This window comes from Nomascus leucogenys, chromosome 4 (genome assembly GCF_006542625.1).
Source record: "Nomascus leucogenys isolate Asia chromosome 4, Asia_NLE_v1, whole genome shotgun sequence".
NCBI lineage: Eukaryota > Metazoa > Chordata > Mammalia > Primates > Hylobatidae > Nomascus > Nomascus leucogenys.
The window spans coordinates 20,640,567-20,667,381 of record NC_044384.1 but is presented as its reverse complement, the minus strand read 5'-3'; the positions used below and the strand labels follow the sequence as shown (position 1 = coordinate 20,667,381).

The 26,815-nt window shown below is 44.9% G+C and overlaps 1 protein-coding gene across 1 annotated transcript in view; it reads left to right on the top strand.

Annotated features, from left to right (window-relative positions):
- Nucleotides 1-21,073, top strand: part of LOC100595838 (O-acyltransferase like protein) — a 58,036-nt gene extending 36,963 nt beyond the window's left edge. The window contains 8 exon segments of the mRNA XM_030810024.1: nt 2,916-3,081; nt 4,583-4,662; nt 8,763-8,876; nt 11,198-11,260; nt 11,262-11,304; nt 14,429-14,615; nt 20,479-20,621; nt 20,951-21,073. Of these exon segments, the coding sequence (XP_030665884.1) occupies nt 2,916-3,081; nt 4,583-4,662; nt 8,763-8,876; nt 11,198-11,260; nt 11,262-11,304; nt 14,429-14,615; nt 20,479-20,621; nt 20,951-21,073 (919 nt within the window).
- The last annotated feature ends 5,742 nt before the right edge of the window (nt 21,074-26,815 follow it).

Sequence of the window (26,815 nt, the reverse complement as noted above, 5' to 3'; positions counted from 1 at the left end):
AATGAGGTCAGAGATGGGCGGGGGCTGCCCTAAGGTCTCTCCCTGTTGTTCTGAGACAGAAACCTCTGAAGGGTCCCAGCAAGGGAGTGGCATGGGCAGATTTACATCTTGCAAGACTCCCTCTGGCTGCAGGCAGAGAATGGCTGTAAGGGCCAGATAGGGGGAGACCATTTGGGAGCTATTGCAAGTTATAAGAAAATCCCCAAACCCAACTTCTAGGGGTAAGTCAGGACAGAGATTATCTAACAGGAAAGGAAGAGAGTAAAGCTCTAGATCCGTAGAACTGCCTGGTTATGTCAACTAGCAGGTACATTTTAAAAATTAGGGTTTTTTTTTTTTATACCTTGTGATAAAAATGTCTAACTATAACAGAAGCTTATAACTAAAATAAAGGGTCCCCCTTCTAGTCTCACTCCCCGCAGGACACCTGTATTTAACAGTTTCTTAGGAATTCTTGCAGAAACTTTCCATGTATTTATAAGCACCGTTCTTCTCCTGCACGCATAGGATTGCAGTATATACTTCACTGTTTGTACGTGGTGTTTTCATTTATAATACAGAATTGGCCTATTTCTCTATAAGCACACAAGGACCCACATCCCTGATGTTAAAGGTTATCAGTATGGCACAGTGGGGTGTACCATTATGTATTTAACTTGTCCCCATTAGTGGGCATGGAGCTAATGTCCAAATTCTTTGCTGTCTTAGACAATGGGACAATCTCTATATATTTTTGTGCACTTGTATAGACATGTTTGTGGGCTAAATTCCCACCAGTGGAATTGGGAGTTTTGGGCATTTAACATTTTAATGTGCATTTTCCAATTTATCCTCCCATCCACCAGGTATGAGAATCCCTGCTTCTCACCCCTCCACCACACTGGCCAGTATCCCACATTTTAATCTTTGAAAACCCACTTTGACTATTATTCTCTTGGAAACTTGGACAAAAACGTAGCACGTGTACATTTTAGGGTGGTTTAGATGTTTCAAACTGTTTTCTTGTTAGATTTTCAAAAAATCTTAGAAAGCAGAAACCCACATTTCCCTTTTAGAGGATAGGAAAGAGGAGACATTACATGATTTTCTCAGTGTGAAAAGTTTAGACAAGCTTGCTACTCAAGGCGTGGCCCACCCAACAGCCTGCAGACTCCAAGTCTGCATTTTAACAAGCACCCTGGGGAGGGGGGATTTGGCAGAGGTGAGGGATGCTGCCTGGAGTGGGGGGCAGGGGAATGCTCCCTTCTGCTCTGCTTCTGAAGGGAGAAGCGCTGGCTACTTTCCCCGGGGAGGGGAGGTGACAGATGGTGGGAAGGATGATCAAAAAGGCGGGGCCGGAGGCTTGTAGGGGCAGCTGCAGGGCAGCATGGTCAGATGGCAAACATGGCAGGACCCAGTGCCTAGGACCCAGGGAGGCTGTTGCCTGAGCAAACGTGCAGGGGAGCTGATCTGGGAAGCTGTGTCTTGACAGAGTTGCCTGCCTTTTCTCTATGACATTGATCAACAATTCCACTCCCTCTCCTAGAATGCCTACCGCCCTCCCACCCACTGGACACTCTCTATGTAGGAAGTTCTCATTGTGGGGAGAACAGGGGAATCAATGGTCTCCATCCTCGGGTGCAGACCAGAGGCTTGGTGCTGAGCCCCTCTCTGCTGGGGATGTGCCTCTAAGTGGAGACGCTCCAAGTCCTGCCAGTTCCCATCTGTGAACACCACCCCAGCCCCCCACCCTCTCACCTAGATGTTTGGAGGTACTGCTGGGCCATTGTTCTGCCCTAGTTGAGCCAAAACTACCCTGGATTTTTAGCTATATTCTTTTAGAAGAGGGCTCTGACACCAGCCCATGCAGAATCCATGCCAGTATTGTATGCGCCTCCAGGCTGCAATCTCATTTCTAAACTCTAGACCCACACCGTCCAGCAAATAGCCACCAGGTGAGTGGCTAAGTGAGATGTGCTGTGTGTGCAAAGCCCACATTGGGCTCCGAAGACTCAGTAAAAGGGAAAAGAATGTCAAATAGCTTATTAACAATGTTTCATATTGGGTACGTTTGTAATGATAATATTTTGGATATATTGGTCTGAATAAATAATATTAAAATGAGTTGTACCTATTTCTTTTTACCTTTTAAATTGTGGCTACTGGAAAGTGTAAAATTGGGGGCAGCTGTGCTTGCATCCTGTTTCTATTGAATAGCGCTGGTCTAGACACCTTACTCTTGATTCTTCCCCTTTGTAGCTGCTTCAGATCTTGCTTGGAGGAGGTAGGGTGTGAAGGAAGGGAGAAATGAAGCAAGGGAGGGAGGGAAGGAAGAAAGAGTTTTTCATCCTGTGAGGCCACGTGGAAAGAACATGAACCAGTGTCAGATCTTGGTACTGCTATATGGTTGGTGACTTTGGGCAAGTCACCCTATCTTCTCTTAGCTATAATTTCTTCATAAAATGGAGGTCACAGCGACCTTGCATTGTTTTGAGGTTTAGAAATCTCTAGCAGGCTGCTCCCACAGTGGTTGGCCTATATGACTTGCTCAATAAATAACAGTATTTTTAGTGGAACATGGTGGCATGCGCCTGCAGTTCTAGCTACTTGGGAGGTTGAGGTGAGAGGATGGCTTGAGCCCAGGAGGTGGAAGTCAGGGCCGTAGTGAGTGAGACCCTGTCTCTTAAAAAAAAAAAAGAAATAAATAGCAGTATTTTTGCAGCAGTAGCACCTGAGCCAGTACATGATAGGTGCTCAGTAAGTGATCTTGAACTTGTGGATGCTTGAACGTTTGAGGTGTGGCTGGGTGGCAGCTGCCCACAGTACAAACAATCTGTTTTAGAGCATCTTATGCCCCACCCGCCACATGCCCACTGAGGGGACTGGAGGGACCCCAGTGGAAAGTCACCTTCTTTCTCTCGGCTCTCTCCTGCCAGGTTGCAGCCTCTCCACCTATATTCGGTGTGCTTGTTGGTTGGACTGTTCTCTCTTGTTTCCTGGGGACCTGTCTGGGAAGTGCCCAAATTCCACGGGGATAACTGCCAGCAAGCATGGTGGACAAATCTGCTGTTGCTAAATAACTTTGTGTCTGTCAAGGATGCGGTGAGTCTCGACTTGCTGGCTTTGAAAAGGCAGAACGGTGCAAACCTGGAGTCTCATTTCTTCAAGCAGTGTGGTGAACTTTCCAAGGGCCACTGATTCTGGTGTTTTCTCTGGAGTACTGGTGATGCTGTAGGAAGGTGGGCTGTGTGAGTGGGGGATGGCTTCTGGTCATGCAGTGGGTGTAACCCTACCAGGCTATGCAGGGGGCAGCCGCTGTGAACAGCAGAGGGAGGGGAGCATAGCAGTGGCCAACAAGGGGCCAGTCATCCTGGCACATGTCCCGGAGGCAGCTGACCCTGCCCCATCACTGTTCTTGTGCCAGCCCATGTTGCCCAACTGGGAAAGGACAAATTCTTCACCTCCGCCTGTTGAGTCTATACTGCAATGGGACATTGCATCACACCCTTACTATGTGGAATTCTACTCAAGTTCAAAGATCTTGTTGCTTTGGAGCAACAAGATCTATGTGTGTCTTGGCTTCTCCAAAGCTCCAGTTTCCTCATAATGAATTTGAAGCAAGTGAAAGTGAAACAGCTGTAATGAAATTATATCACCAATTCCACATATGCCTTGAAATCAAGGCTGAAAAGGGAATCGCTAAAGCGTGGCAGGGCCCTAATCTTTGCACATAACAACTCACTAACTAGATGGCTGCCTTCCATTTGCAAAGGCCCAGCCGTATGGACGGGCTTGCATCACCAGCTACCTGCCTGCAGGTGGGGCCCACTTGTCTGTGATGGGGTCCCCGGGGGATAATCTGGGCTGTTTTCCCTGATGCAAACTGATTTGGGCCACTTGCAGGAAGCAGTGGCAAGGATACCAGCCAGTGGCCTTTTTGAGGTAGAGCCCACCTTAGATCCTTGAAAGCAGAGGTGCCAGGGCCCTTTGGAGAGAATTGCCCCAAGGGACTTCCTCACATTGAAGAAAAAAATACTGGTAACCATCTCATCTGGCACAAGCATGGACTGTCTTTGGAACTCATTTTGGCCAGGCGATCCCATGTCAATCATCCATGGGAACTCTGGGGTTCTCCACAAAACATCACCTGGAGCCAAGCCCTGGTTCTAAATGAACATGTTCTTTCCACCTAGAGTTGGGGCATGGGGAGAGGCAAAGAAAAGAGAAAAACGTTGACCCCTCTGACTTCCAAGCGCACCATAATGATGAGAAACTCTTACATTCCTGTAACATGACAGAGTTCATTTCCCACAACTGTCCTAGGAGATGGGCTATGATCATTTTTCTTTTTTAAACAAAAGAGAAAATTCGTCTGAATCTCCATTTTGTAAAACGGCAGCAATAATACCCGCCATCCAGGCTTGGTATAAGGCTCAAGATGAGGGGTGTGAAATATGAATATCTCTAACTCAATTTCCTTTGTCTTCCCACGGAAATTCGCCCCACTCACCTACTGAATTCTTCCTCCTAGTCCAGGCAGGTGGAGAGTGTGGAACAGAACTGGTAAATGAAGGAAGAGTGACCTTTGCTGCTCTCATTTCAGTGCAGTGGCTGGACCTGGTACCTTGCCAATGACTTCCAGTTCCACCTCACCACACCAGTGATTATCTTCATCCACGCAAAGTGAGTCTGATTGGGACAAGCTTTTCTCCTCATGTGGCCTCTTTCACAAAACCCTCAGAAAGTATCCCAGTTCCGTGCAGAGCTGCTTTTTAAAATGTAGGAAACTTTACAGAAAAGTAAATACCAAATCCTCTACTGTTTGCCTTCTTCCTCATTCTGTTCTAACATTGATCCTACGCCAGTCAGTGTGTTTTGCAGAGTTACAATCAGTGTGTGCATGTAATATCTAGTGCTCAGCTTTTTCCATTTAACTGTTCTTATAAACATTGCCACATATTGACATAACCTGCATACTTGGCAGTTTTAGGGTTTATCTACCATTTTTATGGTTGGGTATCTAGATTGTGGCCAATTTTTCATGATTATAAATGTCACTGCAATGCATGCCTTTGAACACACTACTTTTTCTCTTAGTTATTTTCACGGGGGCAGATTTCCAAGTGGATTTGCTAGGTCAGAGGGTAGGAACAATTTTGTGGCACTTGTCACATATTGTGAGATTGCTCTCCAGAAAGAGTGAAGTAATTTACAACGCCCTCAGCAATGTATCGGTGCACTGGCTTTCCCACGTTGGCTATTTACCACCTTAATTTTTGTTAGTTTTAGAAACACCTTAAGGCCTCAGTAATTCATGGAGAGACTTATAGTTGTGGATTATTCATGCCATATTTTAAAAATTTATTGTTATTTTTGTTAAAATATATGTTCAATTTAGGAAACATTGGAAAACATTAGGAGTTAAGAGAGGGGGGAAAATCACCCTGGTTCCACTTTGTCAGTCAAGGGAAGGAGAATTTGCTGCTAATATTTTGGGGCTTATCCTTCTGATATTTTTTCTGCCCAGTTTTTTTTTTTTTTTTTTTTTTTTTTTTAAAGACTGAGGGTCTACTCTGTTACCGAGGCTGCTATAGTGCGGTGGTGCCATCATAGCTCACTGCAGCCTCCAACTCCTGGGCTCAAACGATTCTCCTGCCTCAACCTCTGGAGTAATTGGGACTACAGGCATGGACCACTGCACATTGCTAATTTTTTAACTTCTTTAAAGAGATGAGGTCTTGCTATGTTGCCCAGGCTCTGCCCAGCTTTTGATACATGAAAACATTCTGTATATACACCTTAGTATCTTTCTTTCAATAGTTTTATGACACATGCATTTCCCCATATTATTTTATTTTTAAAGCAACGTAATTTAAATGTCTGCATAACATTCCATTCCATGAATTAACTATATAATTTATGTATACCTTCTATTGTTTAATACTGGGATTATTTCCAATGTTATGCGTTCATAAATAATGGTTTGATAAATATTTTCTTTTTTTTTTTTTTGAGATGGAGTCTCGCTCTGTCGCCCAGGCTGGAGTGCAGTGGCGCAATCTCGGCTCACTGCAAGCTCCGCCTCCCGGGTTCACGCCATTCTCCTGCCTCAGCCTCTCCGAGTAGCTGGGACTACAGGCGCCCGCCACCACGCCCGGCTAATTTTTTGTATTTTTAGTAGAGACGGGGTTTCACCATGGTCTCGATCTCCTGACCTCGTGATCCACCCGCCTCGGCCTCCCAAAGTACTGGGATTACAAGCATGAGCCACCGCGCCCGGCCACTGATAAATATTTTCATGGAAACCATTTGTCTCCAACTTTGATATTTCTCTACAATATATATCTTTGAGGGGAATTAATAGGTCAAAGGGCGTGAATGTCTTTTGCGCTCTTGAATCATAATGATAAATCACTTTCCTTAGAGGGAACATCAATATTCAGTCCTCTAGTCATCCAATTTAACTGTTGCCAGAATGGAATATTAATAATAAAACAAAACATCTGAGTCTTCACATGTTCTTCCTTCTGTGTCCAAGTTTCCTCTTCTTGTAAGGACACAGTCATACTGGATTAAGGCCCACACCAGTGACCTCATTTAATGTTCATTATTGCTTTAAAGACTCTATCTTCAAATACATCGCATTCTGAATTACTAGGGGTTAGGATTTCAACATAGGATTTTGTTGGGGACATAATTCAGCCCATAACATTCAATGTCAGGAAGATTTATGAGTTCAGTTGAAATGGTGCTAGCTGGAAGAGACTTGTGGAGTCCGTGGTGGAGATACTGATCTTGGAAGTAGGTGCCAGGGACTGGGCTCAAGTCCCCCAGGGAGTTGAACACATATTTACTTGGGTGGCTGTGGGTTTTTATTGGATGGCCTAACTACCACTTACCTAGGACACTGAGTTCTTATGCCTTCCCACTCTAGACTTGCCTGGGAACCCATGTGAGTGTCCTTGTGACTGAGGAGCACTGGCCCCAATGTCAGCATCTTTCCTAAAGGCTGTTGTGGAAGGTGGATTTCAGTCCTTCAGCTGAAAGCCCACACTGTCCAAACTTGTGACAATGCAACAAGATTTAGCTTATAAGTAGAGGGAAGTATAAAAATAGGGCTTTTCTTCCTTTAGAGAATATAATTCCATGGAATGCCAGTGGAATCAGGTCTTTCTGGAGCTCAGTAATTAAAGGAGAGAAGAGATAAGGGGTCTGGCAGAAGTCACAGTAAATATACATACAGCATTATTACCATAACCTCCTGCTTACCCTCATAGCAGACATTACTAATCAATCATAGCACCATGGAGCTAGAATTCATCCTTCTTTCCAAATATTACACTAACATTGGTACTCTGGCTGAAAATAATTTTCTCCCTGTATCACTGTGGTGATAACTGAATAGCGTCTATCTCATCCCTTCGTCATGAACAGCCATGGCAACTTCCACTAGCAGAATTGCATTGTCAAAGGCATTTTCCAGGTCAGGGTGTGCCTGGATGGTCTCGCACTTGTGTTTGACATTTCTTCCACACCACTGTGGATCCTCTTAATCCAAACCCTCACACTTCGAGCAGGTACAACCAGACAGCGCCTCACTCTGGGTGCTTTAGGGAACATCCTAGTCTTATACATGCAGAGTCCCAAAGTGTGGAGGAATTAATTTGTGTGGGACCATCCTTAACCCATGTGAGATAGAAGACAGTGGGAAAATGCTTCTCTCTTTCATCTCACAGGACAGTTTTAAGGTACATTTCATAAGGCCCCGTGGAACATTCTGGAAGAACTGAGCATTGGCCACCTTGATAGCACATCCTGGTATTGGTTTTCCCTGCTTCCCTGTTCTCCTACCCTATCCCTCATTCCTACTCCCACGTGAACTACCTGCACCCAGACATTTGTCTCAGGCTCTGCTCCTCAGTTGAAGGCATGCCTGGCTCCCCCTCTGTATTAGTCCATTTTCACATGCTATAAAGAACTACCTGAGACTGGGTAATTTATAAAGAAAAGAGGTGTAATTGACTCATGGTTCTGCAGGCTGTGCAGCCTTCTGCTTCTGGGAAGGCCTCAGGAAACTTACAATCAGGGCAGATGGGGAACCAGGCACATCTTAATATGGTGGGAGCAGGAGGAAGAGAGCAAAGCAGGGAGGTGCTACACACTTTTAAACAGCCAGATCTCATGAGAATTCACTCACTATCACAAGAACAGCAAGGGGGAAATCCATCCCCACGATCCAGTCACCTCGTATCAGGCTCCACTTCCAACATTGGGGATTACAATTCCACATGAGATATGGGCAGGGACAAAGATCCAAACCATACCATCCTCCTTCTCGATCCTCTCTCCCCTGTGCTTGGAGTGGGTCCACCCCGTGTCCCGCCCTGCCTTTGACAGTCCTCTCTCCCAAATCAACCACCACTTGTGTCCATATCATGTTTCATAGGTGACAAGGGACGTTCCCAGGCATGGACTCCTTTTGAGCTGCATTGTAAGCCTCAGGGTGGGCAGGTGAGGATGCGATTACTGTTCCTGTCTAGATCAGGAAACCAAGTTCAAGGCCCTGCCCGGTGTGGCACAACTAATGGATGGTCAAGACCAAGGCTGCCTCGGGTCCTCCAGCCACAGCCCAGCTCTCCCTGCCCCTCATCAGCCTCTCAAAAGCAGGGCCAGCAGGAGGTTCCTCTGATGGTCAGGATTTCCAGCCTTTCGTGCCATAGGAAGCGCATGTGTGGGGCAAGAAACTGAAGGGCATTCCTCTCCGTGTCCTCTCTTCTTTGCAGGAGTACACAAATCCTCATCCTCCTTGGGGCCATGCTGTTCTGGGCATCTTTCACAGCCACTGCTCTGATCACATTGGCATATAAACTTCCTGTCGTGGCTCCATCAGAAGCCAGGTAACACGGTTCCCCAGCCTGCCCCTCTCTGGCCAGGACTTCCCGGGGAGGGCTGCTGAATGCCAGGCTGTTCACCCTGTGCCCTTTGGTTCATGGAAAAAGTGGGTATGAAACTTTTGGTCTGCATGGGAAAGCTGATTGCCTTCTTGCTTCCAAACTTCTGAACCTTTCAACCTGCACTGGTAGGTCCTCTCTGAACTCACGTTGCCCATTGAAACGCTTCTCAGAGGAAAGGAGCGCCCCCATGTGGCTCTACTAGGTTTCTCCTCCAGCAGCCAATTGCTGCTTGGTGGCTCTGTTGGATGGAGAAACTGAACCTACCTCTTCAAGGTCACACAACTAGTAGGTGGCACAGGTGTGATTTGAACATAGAAGCCAATCCACAGTGCTATTTCCCCTCCCCAATGAGGCACGTATGACAATTACACAGGAAAAATTGGTATGATTACCTGCTAATCTTTCTCAATGCAGTGACACAAATGAAAATCAGATCATGTCAGTTATCTGCTCGAATTCCTCCAGTGGCCTCATTGGTCACCCTCCTACCTGCTGACACTGGACCAGCCACACCAACTCATCTCAACGCACCAAGCATGCTCCCCGAACCCCCTTCCCCACCCTCCCCAACCCGGGGCCTTAGCACTTGCTAAGTGAATTACTGAATTACTCTTCTGTTAAAATCTAAGATCTTGGCAGGGCTTTCTCCTTCACATCTTTCAGGTGTCTGTGCAAATGTCACCTCCTCAGAGCAGCCTTTGCCGATCTTCCAAAATAAAATGGCCAGAACCGTTCCTGGCATGTGAGTGTTCCATGTGAATCTGTGAGTGGGTGGCATGTGAGAATAAATGAATGAATTGGTGACGACATCCCAAGCCTCCTGACCAGGAGACTATCATGCCCTTCCCATATCATGGCATGGCGAAGTGATTGAGGAGGAGGCTCACTCATGTCCAGCCCAGCGGTTTTCAACCCTGGCCACATATTAGAGTCACTTGGGAGCTTCTAAATCTACTGATGCTTCCAGCCCCACCCACCTCTGAGCAATTGAATCAGAATCTCTGGGCATGGGGCCCAGGCAGCTGACTTTTGTAAGCACTCCCAGGGTGCTCACAAATTCTAATTTGCAGAATAAATTCTTATGTGCAGCCACAGTTGAAGAACCGTACGTCTAGTCCTCAAACACCTTCCCTTCCTCCAGTGGTCGCTGCGTGGGCAGCTAGGGGCTGAGAGTGCGTCTAGCTTCAGTGGGGAACGGTGATAATTTTAACGGTGATAAATTTAAAGCAGGGGTTCTCAGTCTGCATTTGGGAAGCTCAGGAGAGTTTTAAAATTTCTAGTCCATGAGTCCATGTGCAGAGATGATTCCATGGGCTTGGGTATAACCTGGATGTCCCCCGTGAAGGGCACTGTTTAGGCAATGCTTCTCAGCCTTGAGGGGGTATCAGGGTCACCTGGAGGGCTTCTTAACACAGATGGTTGAGCCCACCGCCAGTAGGTCTGGGTGGGGCCCATGAGTCTGGGTTCCTAATAAGTTCTCAGGTGATGCAGGTGTTTTTGTTTTTGTTTGTGTTTTTTATTCTATTGCAACAGAGTCTGGCTCTGTCACCCAGGCTGGAGCACAGTGGCATGATCACGGCTCACTGCACCCTCAACCTCCTGAGCTCAAGCGAACCTCCTGCTTCAGCCTCCTGAGAAGCTGGGACTGTAGGCATGTGCCACCAGGCCTGGCTAATTATTTTTTTTTGTAGAGATGGGGTCTCCCTATGTTGCCCAGATTGGTCTCAAACTCTTGGGCTCAGTGATCCTCTTGCCTCGGCTTCCCAAAGTGCTGGGATTACGTGTGTGAGCCACCATGCCTGGCCTGATGCAGCTGTTGATGTTAAGGGACGAAACCTTGAAAAACACAGCTTCAAAGAATAGTTTTTGGTATCCTTTTAATGGCCTGGCCTGGACCTCTCATCACTTCTCTCTCAGGACAGTCTCTGTCCTTGAGACCCTTGGGTTCACATCTGGGTGCTACATTTTTAGAGCATTCTGACATATTGGCCACCAGACAGAGCTATTTAAAATGAACACACATATCATATTTCCTTGGGATCTTGGGTGGAGGGGCCTGAGGGAATTTGAAACCTAAGCAAGCCAACTTTGGCTGAGGCAGGGCCATGAGATCACTGTTTGCACACCATGACTAAGGAACAAGTGTGCCCTAAATGTACCTTTGGGCTTGCTGATTATTCCAATGGACATCTCAGGGATTTGGATTCCCTTTGCCATGTCCAGATCAAACATAACATTCTGCCTTATTTCCTTGTATTTTTCAGTGAAGAGGCGACTGTATTGTATTTCGTGGAGTACTACACAAAGCCCTACTGCCGATTTGGGCCATTTCATGCACCGAAGCCACCAGGAAAACATTCTCAGAACCAAGGTATGATTTCCCGTGCCTCACTCTATGGGCATGGGTCTGGCTGGGACTCTGTGGCCCACCTGGCCAGGCTCTTCCAAAGCTGTGGATGAAGGAGTCAGCCTGCTAGGTACTGTATTGTGCTGTAGAGTGTTATTGATGTCTCTCCGTGCTAAAGAATCAGAAGGAATTGGCCAGGTGCAGTGGTTAACACCTGTAATCCCAGCACTTTGGGAGGCTGAGGCAGGAGGATCCCTTGAGTCCAGTTCAGGACCAGCTCAGGCAACATGATGAGACCCCCGTCTTCATTTTTTTTGTTGTTTTTTAAAAAGATAAGACCTTTATCTTCCTGCCAGAGCTTGATTCTCTGCTTTCTTCACTGACCTCTCCTTATGATCCTCCAGATTTGGAACCCAGTGTGGTCCCATCTGTAGGAGCCTTGGTACTGACCCAAAGAAACCACCAATGTGAGAAAACATACCTAGTGAAATTACAATGGCAAGACTTTCTTCTGGAAGAGGATACTGTGTTGGGTTGGATTTTTAACAGCACATGCTCAATGGTTTCTATATACAAGATTCTTGGTCAGATTTGATGGTTGTGTCTGGGAATCAGGACATGAGGTGTCTAGAGGGGAAGAAGCTGTTACTTTGCTTTTCCAGATGTACCCCAAGCACTCATTTTCTTCTCTGGCTCCTTTGTGGGCAATCATTCTAGTTCACCATCCAATCTCGTTACTCAAGCTGGAAACCCCGGTTCATCTTGGATGCCTCCTCCTCACTGACCACTGCTCTTAGCCAATCATCCCCCACGCCCTGCCGATGGTTTCTCCTGCCATCCTCTCTCAGCCTTTTGAACTGACCTTAAAGCTCTTCTCATCTCTTGCCTGGATGTTGTCACTTGTTTCCTTGCCTCTAGTCTTACTGATCTCAAATCTACTCTTGGGGTGATCTATTTAAGACACCACCTTGGCTGTGCCCTTGAACAGTGCAAAATCTTTCAATGACTTCGTTTTACATCCATCATAAGGCTTGATCTGTTCAACAAGGCCTTCAGAGTCCCCATGACATCAATCTGCCTGTCTCTCTAGCATCATCTATCTCACCACTCTCTGCCTTGCACTTTGCACGTCAGTGATACCAACCTGCTCACAGTGTCCTTGACTGCCGCCACTGACACACACAAGCTGCTCCTGGCATCTGTGCAGTTGCTCAGGCTTCCTTCTCTGTCTGGAATCTGCCTCTACCCCCTCCCCTCTACTCCCCTCTCCCTTTCATCTGACTTAACTCCTGTTTTGCCTAGAAGGCTCACCTAGAGTTTTCACCTCTGGGAAGTCTTTCCTTATCCCTCCAGGCCAGGCTGTGTCCTTCTTTTGGGTTCCTCTGTTCACTGTGTATCCTTGGGCCCTGGTTTGTACCACATGATAAAGCATTTATTCACCCCATAGACTGTGAGCTCCTGGAGTTCACTACTTGTCTCACCTCTGAATCGCCAGCATCTGGTTCTGAGATCCTGACTCACTGAAGGTACTCAACACACGAATGAATGAAAGAGAATTTTCTTCTCAATGGAGGAAGGGCCAGAAATTAGGATACAACTCCTGCCCCAAACCCCTCTGCCAGGTCCTACCTTTGTTTGCCTAGGCTTTGTGGGTACCTCACCTAGATGTTCCAGAGAAGAGGCCCTGGTCCTTGGAAAACCTTGTGCTGCCCATGGGAGGAAGAGGAGATAAGATTTTACCGAAAGGAATGAATATACAGAAGCTATGTGACTTTTTCTATAGGTTGCAGTTATGATATTTTCCTGGAAATGCACAATTCAGTTGTAGATTATAACAGAGTGCCATTAAAGAGAGGCTTCAGCATAGTCCAGGTTACATGGGGGCCCAGGGAGAAAATGCGTGTCAGCAAAGGGCAAAACTTAACTTGAAGAGGGAGCATTTGGGAATGACTTCAAGGGCCAGGGTCAGGACCAGGAAGCCCGGAGCTGGAACACAAGCCAAGTTAACCTGGAGAAATGCGAACAGTTGGGTATACCAAACTCAAAGCTTTAGAAGCTAGAAAATAAAGACACAGGGTCTAAGCTAGAGGAAGCTGCCAGGAGTGAGATAAGGCAGGATGTACCATAATAAAGATAAGCAGATAAGGACAGAAAGAGAACATGATATCCAAGATGCATTTTGAGAGACTGCAGGCCCATTTGGGCCAGGGAAGTAGCAGAGAGGTGAGGGAGATCCCAGGCTAAAAGAGTGGAGTGCCGCTGGGTACGTACCCTTCCTCTCCCGCAACCAGGAACCTGAGACCTAAGCACGTTTCAGAGACAAGACGGTGGACTGATCCGATGTTGGTTCAGTGCAGTGTAGACATCATCACAGCAGCTTGAGTACAGCACGGAGAAGCAAGAGAGCTCTTTGGAAGACAGGTCTGGGTCTAAAAAGGTCAACTCAGATGACGCAAGGTCAAGATCTTGAACCGAGTCAGGTGTTAGGATTTAACTCATGGGGCTATTCTTTGAGCTGAAGGCTTCTCATCCTCCCATTCCGTCCACTTGACTAGGCCGCTGCCCAGGCTGGGGCTGTGTGCTGGAGGCCCTCATGTTTACGGTGAAGGCAGAAGCCATCAAGGAGCCTTAATTTGGTTAAGGGACAAAATGGGAGATTAGGAGTGGGTTAGAACATTACTTATAGATTTTCTTTTCACTTTCATTTTGAAATGATTATAGATGCCCCAAAAGTTGCGAAACTAGTACAGAGAGGTACTGTGTGCTCCGGCTCTCCAACAGGCAACGTGTGACATAACTATGGAACCCGACCACAGCCAGAAAACCACATTGGCACAATAGACCTCAGATCCACCAACTCTACACATACTCATTTGCGCACATCTGCATGGTTCTGGGTAATTTTGTCCCATGTGCAAATTTGTGCAACCACCCCCACAGTCAAGGTACAGAACTCTCTGTCACCACAAAGATGTCCTGGCCACCCCTTTTAAATTACAACCTTCCATTTTAGTCAAATCTGTGCTGACTGAGGTTTGCGAATAAAGACCTAAGTCACAGTAATAACACCAAAAAATAAGTTTGTGTAGGAGGAGGGAATTTTACAATGGCTAAAAAGGGCTGGGCCCCGCCTCTCCTCTCCCCGCAGATGCAGGTCCTGCTGGGGTGGAGCTGCTCCCTGGTCACCCTATTTGCGGTGGCCACTCTGGCATACATGGTGGATGACTCCTCTGCTTCCTCTGTAGTAGCTGCAGCTCTCTACCAAGCCCTCCACCGGACCCTGTGGGCGGCGGCCGTGGGCTGGGTCCTCTTTGCGTGCCACGGAGGATATGGGGGTATGGAAGCGGCTCCGGGCTTTGCTGTTGGGTTCACACCCTGTTCCTTTAAAGGTGACAGATTGAACACACAAGGAGGGTACCAGAGCGATTTCTGTTTTCTGGAGTGGTTGATGAATGACTGATATTGATTCAAAAATATCAATTTCTCTCTATCCTTGGAAAAGACAAAGGATTTGTGTATAAGATTTTTACATGGATTTATGCACAAGTGCAGGTTCTGAAAGAAAAAGATGCAGCCTCTCCAATGCACCTAGTTTAGAAGGTGGAAAGGGAATTCAGGCAGAGTAATGTCATGAGAAAAAAAAAATCAGTGCTTGGGAGCAAGACTTCCAGTCACAGCACCTTGAGCCTTGGTTTTCCCATCTGAAGGTGTAGATTAAATGCTTGCCAGGATCCCCTGTGATAACTGAGTTGGCTTTCAACGTGCAGAGAGCCAAGCAGATAAAAGGCTTCAATGGAATAGAATCTTCTCCAGGTTAGAAAGGTGTATCCAAGTCACCTGATGCTTTTCTCCCTGTCCTCTCTATTTGGCGAGAGGTAGGAACTGTGTGCTTGGGATGTCAGCAAACAACAGGACAAGGCTGGCAGGAAGCTCCCAGAAGAGATTCTGGCCTCAAGCGACCCAAAGTCCTGACACAGGAGCAGTGGATCTGGAGGGAAGCATGCCCGCTTCATACTCTGGGGAAATAACCCATCAGGAGGAGTTTCAACTTAGCCTGTAAACCCACGCCAGTCAGCCTCAGCAAAGGTGGTGGGAAATAGTGATTTAAAGAGAAAAACAATGGTATGATAAACAATTCCAGCTGATCAAGCACATGCCGTATACTAGACCCTGTGGGAAACATCACCCAGATCCCCGGTAGCACTGACCACACCCCTGGGAGGAAGACCTATAATTAGCAATGAGAACAACCATGTCTAGAGAGAAAGCGACCCAAAGTCCCACAGCTGGTGAGTGGCTGAACTAGGAAATGAACCCAGGTCCCAGCACGAAGTCCAAAGCCAGTGCTCTTTGTTCCTAAGTGATAGCACTTCTCCCAGATGTTAATTAAAATGCTTCCTAAATTTTATAAGTATTTTAATATAACGATGCTCTTTAATGTTTTAATTTTAAAATGAGCCTTAATGATCTTTCATATTTTAATTCTAAAAGCTTTCCCTTATATGGAAAAGTGATACTAAAGAGGAAACGGACTGTGTTCTCTCTGACTGGATGTATTTGCGTTTATGGGAAACTCTGGGATATGTTACCACAACCCTGCTGCTTCACCCCATGACCATGTCCCTGAGCTGTCATAGAGCCTCATAAACAACTACTCCCTGTGGCCTGGCACAGGCCATTTATAATGTTGCAAACATCACAGTATTCCTCTCTACTGTGAGAGGTGCTGCTGTTTATCAAAAATAACTGGCTAACAGAAATGATATTAGAGAGGAATGACTTAGGTTAAGTTAGAAGATTAAACAAATTTGCATTATTATTATTATTATTATTATTATTTTGAGACAGACTCTTGCTCTTGTCACCCAGGCTGGAGTGTAATGGCACGATCTCGGCTCACAGCAACCTCTGCCTCCCGGGTTCAAGTGATTCTCCTGCCTCAGCCTCCTGATTAGCTGGGATTACAGGCGCCTGTCACCACGCCCAGCTAATTTTTTTATTTTTAGTAGAGGTGGGGTTTTGCCATGTTGGCCAGGCTGGTCTGGAACTCCTGACCTCGTGATCTACCCACCTCAGCCTCCCAAAGTGCTGGGATTACAGGTGTGAGCCACCACACCCAGCCTGCAGCATTATTATTACAGTGGAACAAGTAAACGCTCTCCATCATTAGTCTGAGTAAGGGTGCTATCTCGTCACCCAGGTGATGAGCAAGCCAGTTTACTTATTCTTGAGCAATTTATCATTCAAAGGTGTGTTGTCATTAGCCAATCCATAACTGTAGGGGCACCTGATGTCCTAGATTTGTATCTCCAAAACTATCTATAAGATATCAAGATTGATTAGTAGGTGAATGTAGGAGCTGATAGCTTAAATACATTTTTGGAAAATATGTGTCTACCTGGCTCACACCTGTAATCTCAGCACTTCGAGAGGCCGAGGCAGGTGGATGGCTTGAGCCCGGGATTTCAAGACCAGCCTGGGCAACAAGGCAAAACCCTGTCTCTACTACAAATACAAAAATTAGCTGGGCATGGTGGTGCACATTTGTAATCTCAGCTCCTTGGGATGCTGAGGCAGGAGAATTGCTTGAACCTGGGAAGCAGATGTTGCAATAAGCCAGGATCATGCCACTGCACTCTAGCCTGGGCAACAGAGTGAGACCCTGTCTCAAAAAAAAAAAAAAAGTGTCTAGCCGATGATCTTTAGAAAAAAAATAAGAAGTTTGAATAAGAATAAATGTTTAGTTGAGACTTTCAGGACTAGAAGGGATCTTGATGATTCAATGAATCTTTAACCGTCTTTGCTTGGTAGCAATGTAGACCATGCTGGTCTTGTTATGCTCAAAGTTGTCTTCTATTGAGCTGCCAGAGTCATCTGACCACATTACTCCTTCAGTTAAAGCCCTTCAGTAGTGGTCTGTCACCTACAGTTTTCCTCCTCAAACTTAAGTATATGTGGGCCTATTCTAAAGAAATAAGAATTCTTTTGGATTCTTGGTGTTGGCCCAAATTATTATTATTATTATTTTTTGAGACAGAGTCTTGCCCCATCTCCCAGGCTGGAGTGCAGTGGCGCCATCTCGGCTCACTGCAAGCTCCTCCTTCTGGGTTCACGCCATTCTCCTGCCTCAGCCTCCCGAGTAGCTGGGACTGCAGGTACCCGCCACCAAGCCCGGCTAGTTTTTGTATTTTTAGTAGAGACGAGGTTTCACTGTGTTAGTCAGGATGGTCTCGATCTCCTGACCTCATGATCTGCCCGCCTCAGCCTCCCAAAGTGCTGGGATTACAGGCGTGAGCCACCGCACCCAGCCGGCCCAAATTATTTTTATTCAGATTTTTTCAATACATTTTTTTTCCTGGGAACATAGATTCAAGTTACCCTGACTATATGCTCTTATTTTTGTTTCAATTTTGCCTAAACATGAACAAACATAAACCTAGATACAAAATTTTATGTTTATAGGGTGTGCATTCAGAAAGCCAAAGCAAATGTATGAAGTAATCATAAAACTATACAACCAATAAAATCTGTATTAGCAACATTAATATGATATGATGAATAGTTGCTGGAATCACTTGTGGCTCATAATATGAACACGGTATTGTTTGCTTTAGGGCGCGTTCTTTTGTGTTTGGCTTATCTGTGTGAGCATGGGTTCTTTGCTGACTTCATTTTTCTACAATTACTTTGTTTTGTTCTACAGTGAAATTGTGGTTTACCTTTTATAGCCTTCACTTGGGGGAAAAGCGTCTTTTGTCTGTAAGTCCATCTGTGTTTATTCACTTAATTACATAAAATACTTCTTGAATGCTTATTCTATGCGAGGTACTGTTGTAGAATCTGGGGATACAGCAATAGACAAGAAAAATCCCTCCCTTGTGAGAGACTACAATGGGGTCGGGGGAAGTTTAAATACAGTGAATAAAGATAAAGCAGGGATTAGTGGGTAACTAACTGGACTAGGGGTACATTTGCAAAGATGTTGTATGAAAGCATTCTGGGCAGATGGAATGTGAAGGCAGAGGTCTCTAGACTGGAACGGGCTTAGTGGCTTGGAGGAAGAGCAAAATGACCAGTGAGATAGGAACCAAGGGTCAAGGGGGAGAGAGAGGTGGGAAGGGAACTCAGAGAGGAAGGTAGGACCCAGGTTAGGCAGAGCTTTCAAGGCCATAGGAAGAGTTTGGATTTTATTTTAAATGCCATGTCGCATGAAGTCTTAGTCCATTTCAGCTGCTATAACAAAAATCCCATAAATGAGGTGGCTTAAAAACAACAGAAATTTATATCTCACAGTTCTGGAGCTGGGAGGTCTAAGATCAAGGCACCAGCAGATTTAGTGTTTGTTGAAGGCCTGCTTTCTGGTTCTTAGATGGAACTTTCTAGATGTGTCCTCACATGGTAGAAGGGTAGAGCTGTCTCTCTGGGGTCGCTTTCATAAGAGCACTAATCCCATTCCTGAAGGCCCAGCCCTTGTGGACTAATTGCCTCTCCAAAGACTCCACCTCTTAACACTATCACCTTGGGGATTAGGATCTCAACATATGAATTTTGGGAGAATGTAAACATTCAGATCATAGCCCATGATTTGATTTGTGGATTTGTAAAATTTATTTTCAAATTTACAAATAATAACTGTATGTATTTTTGGGGTACAATGTGATGTTTTGGTATATGTATACATAGTAGAAAGATGAAATCATGTTAATTAACATATGCACCACTTCACCAAGTTATCTCTTTTTTGTGGTGAGAATGTTAAGAATCTTTCCTTTTAGCCATTGAAAAATATCCAGTACGTTATTATTAACTGTGGTCACTATGCAGTGCAATAGATCACTAAAACTTACTCCATCAGTTTAACTGAAACTTTGTACTCTTTGATCAATATCTCCCCCTTCCCCATTTCTCCCTGATATATGATTTTAAAAGATTACTCTGGATGTGGTATGGGGACTATAGGGTGGCAAGAACAAGAGCAGAGACCAACAGATCCACTGGGAAGCTACCATGGAGGCCCACGCAGGAGGTGATGGAAGGTTCACGAGGGTGTTAGCCACGGAGGTGAGGAGCAATGGTCTGATCTGAGACACATTTTTGGAAGCACTCTATGGAGTCTGGAATGAAAGGAGTCTGGGATAACTCCAAAGATTTATCCTGAGCAAATTGTGATGCACTACTGAGCACTTTAAATGAGGCTTGTGCAAAGGAGAAACAGAAGTTATACTTTATTTCTGTGGCTTAAAACAACAGAAATTTTTTCTCTCACAGTTCTGGAGGCTAGCAGTTCAAAATCGAAGTGTCAGCAGAGTTGGTTCCCTCTGGATTTTCTGAGGGAGAATCTGTCCCATCCCCTCTCCTAGCCTCTGGTAGCTGCTGGCAAGCCTTGGCATTCCTTGGCTCATGGACTCTTCACTCCAGTCTCTGTCTTCGTCATCACATGGTTCTCTTCTTTGTGTCTCTCCTCTGCATTTGTGTCTCCTTTTCTGTCTCTTATAAGGACATTTGTCACTGGGTTTAGGGTCCACCCTAATCCAGGATGATCTCAACTCTAGTTCTTTCTCTTAATGACATCTGCAAAGACCCTTATTCCAAATAAGGTTACATTCTGAGGTTCTGGGTGGACATATCTTTTGAAAGATCACCATGCAACTCACTAGAGATAGCAATAAGTCCTACTCAGAAAGGAAGTTTTCATTGCATTTAATTTTAATTAAGTTAAATAGCCACAAGTGGCTAGGGGCTATTGTCTGGGACAACACAGTTCTAGAATATACACCAAGTTACAGAATATTTGTCCTGAAAGGCACCTAAAGTGTGATCAAATGCAAGCCTCTCACTGACAGATGAAGAGTTTGAGGCCTGGCAATGTTAAATGCCTTATCCCAAGGCCTCCCTGTGGCTGCATCTTGATCCAGAACCCAGGTGAGTATGAGGAATTTATACCTTGTTTTATACATGGAATGTTTTATGCTCAGGGGCTGAAACCATGTATCTCTCTTGTGTTATCATAATTCTTGCAACAGAAAGGTGGTTTTGGTTTGGTGCATTGTCTTACAATGATAACGCATAAAGACTTTCTTAGGAAAAGTTCACAGACTTAGGCGCAGAGTGCACCGGGAGCATCGATGGGATGATGGGGCATCTTCACCGGCCCAGAGACAGGCTGTGGCTTCATGCATCAGTGCTTGTTCCCTCCAGGTCTGGTGAACCGTGTGCTTTCTTGGGACATCTGGAGTTTCCTGTCCAGCATCAGTTATGCTTGCTACTTGGTGCATCCGATTCTGATCATCCTTTACAATCGCCTTGAGGAAACACTTATTCACTACACTGACACGAACATGGTGAGTCAGCACGCAGCTCCTAGTTCTGTTACGGTATGTTATGGTACCATAGCTTGTTCTCTTCTTGAGTAACAAGGCAACCTATTTGCTTTTGTGGAAGCCTTTTTTTTTTTTTTTAAGAACTTCATTGTTCTTTGCTTTATTTGTGGGAGAAAGAGGGAGGGCTTCAGCACAGGATAATATCTTTTATTTTATTTATTTTATTTTTAATATGTAGCACTGATTGTCCTACAGATACGTTTCATAGAGCTAGGATAGTACACTTTAGATCTGAACACAATAGGAATCCCAGAGTAAAACTGTGTTCACCCTGCCCACTTTCTCTCCAGTTCTATCTTTTCTCTGGACACTGTGTGCTGACCTTCGTCACTGGGCTGGCCCTGATGCTGTTCATTGAGAAACCATGTCAGGAACTGAAGCAGTGCCTGCTGGGCCATGAATGTTGTGGTTAAAACACAAAAGAATGGATGGGCCTTGTTGGTAATGACGAGCAAAGACGAGGTGGCCTTATCTATGCAATGAATGCTTGCGTTCCTGAGAAGGGGTGTGAATCTCAATTTGTGAAAGTTTAATATATACACATTCTTTGTATTTAATATGTGAAAGAGTTCTTAGTGCTTATGATGTAAAAGAGTTCTATAGATTTTTAGTAGCACAATAATAAACTTCTGTTGTACCATTTTAGCAAAACAAAAAAAACAAACATAAAAAACAAAACAAAAACTGGATTTCTTTCTGGTTTAACCTGCATTTGTCTATATCAGTGATCACAGGAAATGATTAAATGTCATGAATTTAATGTAATTTGGGTTATGAAGCTCATTTGGGTTATGCTCTTCACTTTTCTCTGTAAAATTACAATATGCAGTATGCACTTTCCCACGACAGAATTGTTTATGTGTTATTATGACGTCTTTGCAGACTTGTAACTTTATCCTAGAACCTCGGTGGTATGACCCACTAGCATGCATACTTCATGGGTCTGTCATTATAGGGCCTTTCAAATATCACCTATTCTTCACTATAGTCCCTGTTTTGCACTGAATTGTATCCCCTCCCCCAAAAGATCTGTTGAAGTCCTAACTCCCATTGCCTCAGAATGTGGCTTTATTTGGAGCCAGGGTCTTTATAGAGGTGATGAAGTCCAACGAGGTCACTGGGGATGGAGACTCTAATCCAATATGACTGGTGTCCTTATAATAAGCAGAACTTTGGTCACAGAGACAGGCATGCACACAGGGAAGACGATGTGAAGACCCAGGGAGAAGACAGTCATGTGCAAACCCAGGAACACCAAGGCAAACCCCAGAAGCCAGCGGAGGTAAGGACGGAGTCTGCCCTGGAGCTGCCCGAGAGAGGATGGCCCTGTGGGACACCTCGATTTTGGACTTCTGGCCTCCAGAACTGTGAGATAATTCATGTCTGTTGTTTCAAGCCACTCAGTTTTTGGTACTTTGTCACAGCGGCCCTAGATAGATGGATATCCCTATGCACCAACATAGCGCCTCAACAAAAACTAACAGTGAAGGAAGAGACCTCAGCCAGTGGCTTCCAGCCCAACCCCCTCAATTTGCAGCGATGAGACCTAGAGATGAGGAGAGACTCGCAAGGCCGAGGAGAGACTCGCAAGTCCAAACAGAGATGCTGGGATCCAGGCTCTCGGATGTGTGTTTTTTCTAGGTGTATAATTTTGCATTAACTGTCTACAGTTATGGATTAATTAAGTCCATTCCATCGCTTATAATAAAGCTCTTTGTTTACTTAATCATTAAAGTATTAACAACTGCAGGCTACAGGGTCCTTATTAGCGTGGGATGCGCCACATCTGAGGATGCTGTTTGCTGTCCAGTGCGTTTGCAAAGATGACCAATGTGGGTGGGGAGGGGAGGGCTGAACGTTTCAAACACTCTGATAGCCATGGACAGCTAACCTTGGCCTTGCCAGCCAGCCACGGGGGACAAGCCTCATCTCCCTGAGGTCTGGTCCCTCTGCTGCAGAAGCCGACCTGAGGGAGTGGGGCGCCAAGGCTCAACAGGCGCGCTGTGAGAAGGCAGCCAAATTGGCTTTTCAGTGAACGCCGAAGTTCATCGAGTTCCTCGGGAGCCCCCTGGTGGCTGCTTTGGCACCTGAACCCTCTCACTTCATTAGGCCTCCAAAGAGCTGTTGAGGACCAGTGGCATTTTCAGGGTAACACTGCCACGTGGGTGGACTTCGGTGGGAGATGACTCACCTGCCAACATCGTTCTGCAGCCAAATTGCCAAATGCTTCCAGTTATGAGGCCAGAAATCTGGGACCCGTGGAAGTAGCTAGCTAATGCCTGACACAGCATTGGAAAGACTTTTTTATAAGGGAAAAAACCCAACCCTCCCACTGGTTTAATTTTATATAACATAAGGCAGGGTTAGAGAAATCCAGTTTTGTTCTGGGTTTGTTTCAATCTAGAATTCCCTGGAAGTTTAAGATTTATAGATTGTGTATACCTTATTTGGATCCTGAAACAAATTGTAAGAAAGTATTATGATGTTTATAAGCCTGGAAATTTAAATACTGATTAGGTAATTTGATGATATTAAGGGCTGATTGCACTTTTTATGTAATAATGGTATTGTAGTTATATATTACTACATATATATACATACATTTATATCTCTTATCTTTTAGTTGCATACTAAAATATTTATGAACAAAATGATATAAAATCTGATACTTGCCTCAAAACAATATTGGGTGGAACTGGCATAGATGAAATAAGACTGGCTATGTGGTTAATGTTTGAAGCTGGATGATGGGTCCATGGAACCTCATACTTTTTCTCTATTTTCATTTTTATTTTTTTAGAGACAGAGTCTCGCTCTGTTGCCCAGGCTGGGGTGCAGTGCAATATCACACTGCAGCCTCAAACTCCTGGGCTCAAGTGATCCTCCTGCCTCAGTCTCCCAAGTAGCTGGGACTATAGGTGTGTGCTGCCACACCCAGCTAATTTTTTTTTTTTTTTTTGAGACAAGGTCTGGCTCTGTTGCCCAGGCTGGAGTGCTGGAGTGTAGTGGTGTGTGATCACAGCTCACTGCAACCTCTGCTTCTCAGGCTCAAGCAATCCTCCTGCCTCAGCCTCCCAAGTAGCTAGGATTACAGGCATGTGCCACCATGCCTGGCTAATTTTTGTATTTTTTTGTAGAGATGGGGTTTCATCATGTTGCTCAGGCTGGTCTCGAACTCCTGGGCTCAAGCAATCCACCCACCTCGGCCTCCCAAAGTGCTAGGATTACAGGTTGTGAGCCACCGCACCTGACCTCCCAGCTAATTTTTTTAAGTTCTTGGTAGAGGTGGGGTCTTACTATGTTGCCTAGGCTGGTCTCCAACTCCTGGCCTCAAGGGATTCTTCTGCCTCAGCCTCCCAAAGTGCTAGGATTTTAAATACCTAGAGCATGTATTTAAACCCCAGAAAATTCTGCAAAGGAGCTCTTGAGGCCCTATGCTCAGGCCACTCCCACCCTGGGGTGTCTACTTTCGTTTTCAATAAATCGCTGCTTTTGTTGCTTCATTCTTTCCTTGCTTTGTTTGTGCATTTTGTTCAATTCTTTGTTCAAAACACCAAGAACCTGGACACCCTCCACTGGTAACACTTCTAGTGAAGCTCAAAGTTGAGAGGCCCCAGGGCCCTTGAAGGGATGAGAAGCCTTTAGAACTTTAGTCCCTAGACCCCAAGTGGGATTTAAATCAACACTGCTCGTATATGCTGCGAGGCAGCCACTTTTGGTGGCCTACTCACATTCACACCCCTTCCTCTTTCACTACACAAACCCTGATGTTTTTCCCTTATCAAGGTGCCCATACCAAGGGAAATCATCATATTTGGTAGAAACCAATAATGTGCCTCCTCTTTTTCTTTGCCAGTGACTGGTGCAGGTTTGGGCACGTGACCCAGCTCTGACCAATGACACACAAGGAGAAGTGCCCTGGGGACTTCTGGGAAAGATGGGCATGGCTGCAGAGGGGGGCGGGCATCATGGAGAAAATCCTTGTCTTTACCACCTTCAGCCTTGTCACGCTTCTAGATCTGTAAATGTGAAGAAGGACAAGGCTGATGCTCAGAGGCTGACAGAGCAGGATCTCTAGGCTGAGGGAAGCCAGGAGGATGGGGATTCTACGCTAAGATCAGAAGAGATCAGAAGAGTGAGGGCTGTGTGAATACCGCATCCTGGAGGCTGCCGGATCCCTGCCAGACAGGCCTTGACCCTCCAGGTAGAAGGCTGGAAGTTGCTTCTTTGGGGATTCTGACTGGCCCAAGATGAAATCCCTAAAAATATTGACATTAAAGGCTCTTCCAGAAAAGTCCCAGCCAGATCCCCTCCAGTGGAGCTCACACCGTGGGCTCAGAGTAGGGTGATCGACTCAGCCTGGCTTACCTGGGACTGTTTTGATTTTGGTGTTGAAACTCCCACGTTCCAGGACACTCCTCAGTGTTGGTCACCCTGACTGAAAGCTTCCAGTCAGCTTCTAAGTCTCTCACCCTTAATCATTAGCACAACCAGTTACCACAAACCTGAGAAAAGCCTTTGACATCTGGAAGGGGTAAGACTAAAAGGAATCCACAGAACAAAGGAATTTTGAGAGAGGAGATTATGCAGAGAGAAGAAAACTTAATGAAACTATCACTATCCTTGTAGAGGTAAGAGATCTTACCCCAGTAAAATAGGAATAGGATGTTAAGACAGACAAGTGATTCTTCCTTCTTTCACTCATTTGGTTATTGACTCAGTCATTCAGTCAATAACCAAATATTTCTGACAGCTACTTATTATAAGAACGTCAAGAATATTAATATGAATGTCAGAAATCTTGTTCTGTTCCAGCACCCAGAGCAGAGAGAATGAGCTGAAGTTGCATTTTGCTCTCGTTTAAGAAAGGGGTAAAGTGCTGGGTATTTCAGCAGATTCTGTGATATAAATGCATTTATTATTATTAATTCAAATGTTGATTGAATTTTTAAAATGTATTGATTACACCTAGGAATGCATTGATACATGCTTCTAGTAACAATTCAATTTTATATAGTATTTCCTTTTTGTTAGGTAAGAAACTTAAAATAATTAATGTCTAATTCTGCACCTTTTGTTCCTACCATTGTTAGCAGATATTTTTATTTTTTCATTAATGTGTAATTTTCATACAATAAAATTCACCTTTTAAGAAGTCTACATGTCTGTGAGTATTGACAAATGAATAGAGTTGTATAACCACCACCATAAGCAGGATATAAAACAGTTCCATCACTCCTGAAAATTCCTGGGGCCCCTCTTTAGTCAACACCTACCCCCATCCCTGGCCCTTGGCAACCTCCTATCTGTTTTCAATCCCTATAGTTTTGCCTTTTCTAGATGTATTTATTTTAAAATGTTTAATTTAAAAAACTAAAATTTTCAAACAAGTCTAGAGAATGAAACAATTCATACCCCATATATCCACAATCCCAATTAAACACAGGTTAACATTTTGCCATTTTTCCTTCAGATGTTCTTCTTTTTGTTTGTTTAAAAAATAAAACATTGTAAACTCAATTGTAGACCTCCCTGCATCCCATTTACTTCCTCCCTTTTATCCAAGTTTCACCCATTTTTTTTAACCAATATGCATGTGTCTATAAATGGTATACTCTTTGTTTTTAAGCTTTATATAATTGGGTCCATACTGTACTACCCTTTAAAATATGATTTTCCCACTACACATAGTTATATAGTCCATTAATTTTTAATGCTAATGATATTCTATCATGTGCACATGTATCTTAAATGTTTATCCATTCCCCAGTTGGTAGATACTTGGTCTGTTTCATTTTTCACTATTGTAAACATTATTGTAAACACTCTTTGATGGTGCTTCCTTGTGGAGATGTGTTAGTTTTTTGGGGTATGTGTTCAGGAGAGTAATGGCAGAGTCAATCTTACCTGATAATGCTAGACAGTTTTCTAAAGCGATTTTTACCAATCTATGCCTCTACTAGTGGTGTATGGGAGTAGATACTATCGCTTCAGTGCCTGCTCCCCAATACTTGGTACTATTAACCTGTTCATTTACTGCCTCTGATGAGTGTAAGGTAGGATGTGATCATTTCAATTTGCATGTCCTATCTACTAACGGGGTTGACCAGTTTCCAAGTGTATTGGCCATTCAGAGTTTCCTCTTCACAGACTGC